The following is a 7,482-nucleotide window of genomic DNA, read 5'->3' on the forward strand; positions in this document are numbered from 1 at the left end:
GTTTCATTACTAGTGGCGTAATTAGGGGGAAAGAAAAGGTGGGGCAAAAACTATGCTGCTCAATTCCACGTAAATGTTACCCTGTTGTCTTGCTGCATTCATGTTTGTTAATCCTCTCAGAAAGCTTAAGATCCTGAAAGTCTGTTCTTGACCAGGCAACAATCCTCTTCAAATAACATCCAGAAGCAAAATAAACCTCTTTGACAAGCTAAACGTTGGCCGTCTTTTCCTGGAGAACCACTTCCCGTTAAATCTGAACAATATCAGGTGGGCACCGAGGGGTTTGATCTCAAGTTTTCCTATAAAGAGCAACAGGCAATCAGCCCTGACGGGTAAATTCATGCCATCCGTTTTCAATGCATAAGGCATTGAAAAGTGTAGTTTTCCTACACTCGGGGCAAACTATATACTAGAGACCCTTTGCAATGGGATCACACCAGGCTGGTCAAACTGGCCCTGTGTTGTTTTGGTGTTTGTGTTATTAGTATTACGGTAAGAGCAAGGAAGAAGTGACTTCAAAATAAAAACTAGGTTCCGGTTAATGTGATTTGCAATTTCATATTTATTCATTAAGTAAGTCAGTCTTTCAATAAAAATAAATAAAAATGCATTAATAATATTAATAATAATTTTGCATTGAAAGGAGCCAGTTGAGGTGGTTCGGGCATCTAGTAAGGATGCCACCTGGGCGCCTCCCTAGGGAGGTGTTGCAGGCACGTCCAGCTGGGAGGAGACCCCGGGGAAGAGCCCGGACTCGGTGGAGAGATTATATCTCCTCACTGGCCTGGGAACGCCTCAAGATACCCCAGTTGGAGCTGGAGGATGTGGCCCCAGAGAAGGGAAGTTCGGGGTTCCTTACTGGAGCAGCTCTCCCTGCAACCCGACCCCGGATAAGCGGTAGACGATGGATGGAAATAATATTAACACATAATATCTAAATTAAATGAATATTATTATTTTTTAAACCTAACATCTGCAAAATATTTTTCTGGGAAAAAATGAATTTCAATTGCATGAATAATAAGTTCAACTAAATAATAAAGAATACATTTCCAAAGACCAATCTGACTTCAAAATGACAGTACACCAACTCAGAGTGTCACTCAGAAAATATCAGGACATTCTGATGTTGTCACGATCTGGTACTTCCTGTCTGTGTGTTTCCCCTCATTTTCTGATTGTTAATTTGTTCCTCCTGTGTCCATTTACCCTGCCCTGGTGTCTTTGCCTTTCTCCCCCAGCTGTGTCTTGTTCCCTCATTTGGTGTCTGTGTATATATCCCTGCCTGCCCCAGTGTGCCTTGTTGGATCGTTCTGTCACGGTTCATGACAGGGGAGGACCCAAATGCAGTAACCAGACGAAGATTATAACAAAGAGTGAGCCTTTGATAAAACAAAGCTGAATCAAAAATACAAAGTAACAAATAAAACAGAAAACACAAACCATTTCAAAATAAAACAGGAAACCAAAGTACAACCAGATCGTGACAGATGTAGGATTTCAGAATTGAAGCTCTTTAAATTGTGTGATTAAAGCAATATGTAATTCATTTTCAGATTAGAATCAAAAGGAAATTGCCTGTTACCACAGACTAGTTCCACTTAAGAGTCATATATGACCACCTATGAGTGTCACACATACATTTTTAGTATATTTTGATGTGGAATCTCAAAATGAAAGCCCTTCAAAATGTAATATTTATTCTGATATTCTCCGAATGACACTCTGAGGTCTTCTTCTCTCACTTTAAAGTGAAATCAGTTCCTGGCAAAAGAGTGTTTCCTTTTAAAAGGCGATTCCTTCAAGTCACGTGGGTGGGAAGAACACGAAAGTGAAAGCGAGCTGTCCGCTATAACGCTCAGTCATTATTCCCGTGAACATTCAGTTGAAGGGCACTCTATCCAGAGCCACGTAAATAAAGGTAAAGACTTTCTAACATGTCAACCAAGAAAGAAAAGTCTCTTTAAGCTATCGTAATTTTCAGTAAAAGCGTCATTTCAGTGTAGAATAGTTATGGTGTTATTATTATTCTACTCTCAAATACTTAAACGCCCTGTAGACCTACAGCTTTAAAGAAAAAAAGAATACGTAATCGGGTAATGTAGGTACCTAAACGTTAAAGTGAAAACTTGTGAACTATAACTTGTGTTTCGTTTTTAAACGGGACTACCTACTATTCTTATCACCTTCTTCTTGTCACAGTTTAACTGCTAACATTGATTGCATAACATGTTTATATATTTTTTATTATTATTTGTATTGTGTCTATAACGCTGTAACAGTTGCAATATACAGTAGGAGACAGTATAAGATTTACAAGATAAAAATTACCAAATCAAACTAAGTATGAAGAGAGAGAGACAGAGAGAGAGAGAGAGAGAGAGAGAGAGAGAGAGAGAGAGAGAGAGAGTGAGAGAGAGAGAGAGAGAGAGAGAGAGAGAGAGAGAGAGAGAGAGAGAGAGAGAGAGAGAGGACCTCAGTCCACTTTTAGATTTTAGGCAACAATAAAATTCTTTCTCTTAAACTTTTTATTCATGCACATTTACATGTACATTTCTTACTTTACAGCTATGGGAGGAGGTAAGTCTTGACCTGTCACACTTTTAGGTTGTAAGATGTTCCAAATATTGCGAAAGTTATTGAAATGTTGATAATGAAAACATTCACAGAAAGGAATGCATGATGTTGATGAAGTTTTGAAATACAACTTTGTCACACTGTATGTAAACATTATGCAATTTTCCCTTTAGCATCATTTAGTCAGCCATGGAGGTCTATGCCATGGTGAGTATGAGTTGTCACAATGTTGTGTATTCAGTAATAAAAATCGTACATGATTTTATTCCAATGTTTTTTCTTTCATTAAAAAGGACCAACGAGGAGAATCTCAATTTTATTAAATCTTACAAACCTCAAAACAATGATGTCGAAAATCTCAGAATTCTGCTTCATGGACCAGTCGGTGCTGGCAAGTCCAGTTTCATCAACTCTGTTGAAAGTGTTTTACTCGGCAGAGTTACCGGTCGAGTTATGACGGATACAATCTCTGGTTGCAGCTTTACCAAAAAGGTATGAATAACTATAGATAGTGGTGATTCTAGATTGTGATTGTGTATTTATTTTTGCCAACCACACAGTTGTGTTTTTTTCATCCATCATTGTCAAATATAAGTCCTGCACGCTGTGTGTAGCTCTCATAACCACCTAACTCGTGTATTATAAAGTAATTACATTCAATATTTATTCCTTTGCACTATTTGTATTTGATTTGTATAAAGACATTTTATGTTGTTGGCCATTGTTGCTTTTATATATATTTATATTGTATATAGCTTACATCTGTTTTTCACCTACTTGTATGTACATACTAGTTCTATGTTCATGTATACCTATCTTTGTTCAGCTGTGTGTTTGTTTAGCTGTATGTGTATTTGTATCTTCCTTTAAATTGTTCTTTGAGCTGTGTGTGAGTAGACTGAGACCAATTTATAACCGGAGTCAATGTCACATGGCCAATAAAGCAGATTCTGGTTTGATTCTATATTCAGAAACAAACACATTTGCTTTATTTCAATTGCATCCAGTTATTATTTGGTTACTCTTCAGATATAATGTACAAGCTCAGAATTGAATCCAATGCCATCCTGTGTTTCTCTGGAAGAAGCAATGACTTTGACTTTTTATATTGCAAACTTATCTGGGATTTGCTAACATTATGTAAATAACTACACCTTCTGCTTTACAGTACAAAGCTTTTAAAATCCACAAAGACCCCGAGAGCTTTTACCCTTTCATTTTCAATGACACCATGGGCTTTGAGCAAAGGAATGGAGTGAATGTGGAAGACATCAAACTGGCCCTGATGGGACATGTGACAGAAGGTTACAAGGTACAACCCTTTGAACTCTGACATCATTTAATTTACTTTATTTATTTTTTATTAATATTTTGCATTTACCACTTTTTAAACTTAATTATGCATTGCATTGTGCCAAATGTTATTGGTGTTGTATTTTTTTTCCAAGTCCATTCCTGGAGTCCAGTTGAAGGAAAGTGATCAAGGATACAACTCATGTCCCTCTCTGGACGACAAGGTTCACGCTCTGGTTTGTGTCATGCCTGCCGACTTGGTATCTTTAATAAGTGATGAAGTTGTGAAGAAGATGAGAGACGTCAGACTAGCAGCCAGTGACATGGGTAAGAGCAGACATCTCAATAGTTAGGAACCCCCCCCCCCACCCAAAAAAAATTAAAAAAGCAGAAAACATGTTTAAAATACTGATTAGGTTTGTGTCTTGACAGGGATTCCACAACTGGCTATTCTCACCAAAGTTGATGAAGCCTGTCCTGAGGTGAAGAACAACATAAACAATGTCTACAAGAGCAAATACCTAAAGGAACAGGTACGTTTCTATTGGGGATTTTGTATTTGTTGTTAGATTTGTAATATCAAAATGTTATTTAAGTTCAATTTGAAGAATTTCAGCACGAAAATCTCCTTTGGTCACCACTTTGCAATTTACTGATAAACTGAAATGCCGTTACTCAGGTCGACAAATTCAGCTTGATACTGGGAATTCCACAAAACTGCATATTTCTTGTGAACAACTACGAATCAGAACTCCAAACAAATGAAGACATTAATGGGCCGATACTGATCGCATTGAGACAGATGATTGTCTATGGAGAAGACTTCATCAACAACCTGTAGACCCACATACTGCTGAGCTGAGACAGACCTTAGGATCAAAGCATGAAAACAACACTACTCTCAAGAGTCTTTTTCTGAACAGTAATGTGCAGGGTACTTAAAAAAAGAAAATGTCAAGCATGTTATGGATATACTGTATCATTTATATCATACAATGCCATGTACATCAGCATTGTATCATGTGAGGCTTCATTCCTGGCTTTTTAATTTAATTGGAAATTCTGTTTGAAATGTGTTTGTTTCTGTGATTGGCTGCTCATTCAGATCGAAGCAACAGCTTCACTTGTCCCTAAGAAAACTCTTCATGTTTGAAAACAAGGTGTTTGCATGTGGTTATACTCACAACTGTCCATGGTAAAAGGTTTTATGGTACAAATAAACTATGCTGCCGTCGTCATTGTCAGCATATTTGTTTATTTCACATTAATTGAATGTTTGACTTATTTTCCGACCATATGCATTTGGAGATAGAAGTGCGTCTGAGAGGTCAGCTTTTATTATTTTAATGGAATGAATTCTTCATTCAATTGTACATTCTGATGTAGGATATATTTAGAAATTAAACTCTTTAAATTGTGTGATTAGAGCAATATTTAATTCATTTTCAGATTAGAATCAAAAGGAAATTGCCTGTTACCACACACTAGTTCCACTTAAGAGTCATATATAAATACATATAAAATATAATATTTATCTTGATATTCTCCGAATGACACTGAGGTGGTCTTCTATCAGTTTTAAGTGAAATTAGTCTGTAGCAACAGGATGTCTCCCTTTCGTTCTAATCTGAAAATGAGTAAAAACATTGCATTAATAACACATTATAAGGGCTTAATTTTGAAATCCGACATGAGAATGTCTTCTGTGGTAGTATCCGCTACAGTAGGTCTCTCCAGGACCACATTTTGCCACGTTGACACATGCTACCAAGATTTACATTTATACTTCATTTAAATATAATAATGATCACCAAAATAAAGATGTGTAACCTCCATGTTCAAGGTTGAGAGTGGGCTTGGCAATACACGAACAATTTACGTGGTTGTGACTTTAGCTGTAAGGCAGATAGTTGCCAAGATTCATTGGAAATGTCTCATGGTGTCAACCTCATGGCAATATAGCCTAAGCCAGGGGTCACCAACCTTTTTTGATACCGAGAGCTACTTCAAGGGTAGGCTACTTAATAATAAGACTTGTTTGATACAAACTTCCTGAATAACATAGTTTCACGGTTCACCTTTAATGATAATATTATCATTAATAATAATAATCATAATAAATATTCATATATGTGAAGAGACTGTCTGATCACACTTTAATTTTGTTCAAAATTACACCAGTTATATTTTAGTACAAAGTATCACTTCTGTAAAAAAAAAAATTATGTAATTAACTGTCACATCTTCAAATCATATCCTGTTTGTACAAACCACTAACGTTGTAACATTGGAGAGAGTGGAGATCACATCGGAACCTTTCTTCTCGTCTTTGAACAGTGTTTTCAATAACATTATTGCACCTTTTAAGACCTCTCCGTCCGAAAAGGCTTTCTTGTTCTTTATTAAAAAATATGCAGCTCTAAATTAAGCTTCCGATGCTTTCTGTGACTTGTTTCCTCGTGAAAACAGACTGCTGCTGTCCAAAGCTTCCCGTAACTCAGGGCTTGTTCTGCCCGCAGTGCTGCAGGTAGTGAGTTAGTTAGCATGGTAGCTTTTGTGACAGGTACCGAAGTGTCTCCACAATGTGCCGCTTTGCCGTCGCCCCGCAAATGAGACATACACACTTTTATTTCACTGTTGTAAAAAAAGAATTCTTCCTCCCAATCATTGTGAAAATAGTTAGTTTTCTTTCGCTTTTCTGCCATGTTTAGCGTAAAAAACGGACCTAGCGCCCCATCGTAGCTGGGTCATCCCAGAATAGGTAGTGTGCAAACACGTGACAAAACTGTGTGACGTATGCGTGCGACTCCATGTTGGTTGGATAACAAATCAACAATGGCATTTAAAGCGAACAACAACAGTAATACAACTCCGACTTCTTCAAAGGTATTGTGACTCTCTGGAGTCCTCTGCAAAGGCAAGATTCAGAGAAAAAGTCCAAATTTGCGGCCTTGACCCGTACACGCTAAAGCCGTCAGATTATATTGAGGATTTAGATTCATTACTGCCGATTGAATATCCGGATATTGTGAACTACCTTGTGCTACAAACGTCGTGGGCAACCAACGCACAAATGAAGGCATACAGGAGCTTTAGATGCTTATAATTTATTTGTTTCTGGCTGGGTTGGTAGTCTTCTTACCAAACTAGTGAAAGATGACAGGGTGCTCGTCCATGCCTGTGTAAATCACTCTCAAAGATCTCGAGATACACCGCTCAAGCCGTGGTTTGTGAGTGAGAAGGCTTCTAGGCTTCTCCTAGTGACGAGAAGTAAGGTCTTACAGTGTTCGGGTATATCATAAGCACAAATGTTTAATGTAAACATTGAAGACATAGCTTTAGCATGAGCTCTTAGCAGATATAAAGTGGACGCCACACACACGGGTGAATTGTGCTTTTTCTTCTGTTAAATCCTCACGAGTTATGTTGCTAAACTACAGCTTGCGGCGTTCGGTAGACAGCAATTCATCCCTCTTTTGTGGATCATTGTTTTTGATGATTTTAGGAAATCTAAAGAAGCGTTTCTCTGGGTCACGAGTAGCGTTATGACCACAGTTATACACTGCGCACACGATTGGCATTTCTTTCAATCTTAGACGTTTAAATACAAAG

The 7,482-nt window shown here is 37.6% G+C and overlaps 1 protein-coding gene across 2 annotated transcripts; it reads left to right on the forward strand.

The window, feature by feature from the left end:
- The first annotated feature begins 1,822 nt into the window (after positions 1 to 1,822).
- LOC115011929 (interferon-induced protein 44-like) lies at positions 1,823 to 5,703 on the forward strand. Of its 2 annotated transcripts, XM_029437217.1 has the most exons (8): positions 1,823 to 1,921; positions 2,569 to 2,580; positions 2,751 to 2,784; positions 2,871 to 3,069; positions 3,746 to 3,889; positions 4,026 to 4,197; positions 4,303 to 4,403; positions 4,550 to 5,703. In XM_029437217.1, the coding sequence occupies exons 2-8, from the start codon at positions 2,571 to 2,573 to the stop codon at positions 4,709 to 4,711; spliced, it is 822 nt and encodes a 273-aa protein (XP_029293077.1). In that variant the 5' UTR covers positions 1,823 to 1,921; positions 2,569 to 2,570; the 3' UTR covers positions 4,712 to 5,703. The 2 variants fall into 2 exon arrangements, with proteins under 2 accessions (XP_029293077.1, XP_029293076.1); XM_029437216.1 differs by lacking the exon at positions 1,823 to 1,921 and having other exon boundaries at positions 1,948 to 2,580.
- Positions 5,704 to 7,482: the final 1,779 nt, after the last annotated feature.

This window comes from Cottoperca gobio, chromosome 8, assembly GCF_900634415.1.
Source record: "Cottoperca gobio chromosome 8, fCotGob3.1, whole genome shotgun sequence".
Lineage (NCBI taxonomy): Eukaryota > Metazoa > Chordata > Actinopteri > Perciformes > Bovichtidae > Cottoperca > Cottoperca gobio.

What these genes read in the sequence shown, in the direction of transcription:
- LOC115011929 (XM_029437216.1), top strand. Translation starts at nt 2,535, where the DNA reads ATGCACATTTACATGTACATTTCTTACTTTACAGCTATGGGAGGAG. An exon ending in CTTTACAGCTATGGGAGGAG is followed by an intron (nt 2,581 to 2,750) that starts GTAAGTCTTGAC and finishes TTTTCCCTTTAG; the next exon opens with CATCATTTAGTCAGCCATGG. An exon ending in ACTAGCAGCCAGTGACATGG is followed by an intron (nt 4,198 to 4,302) that starts GTAAGAGCAGAC and finishes GTGTCTTGACAG; the next exon opens with GGATTCCACAACTGGCTATT.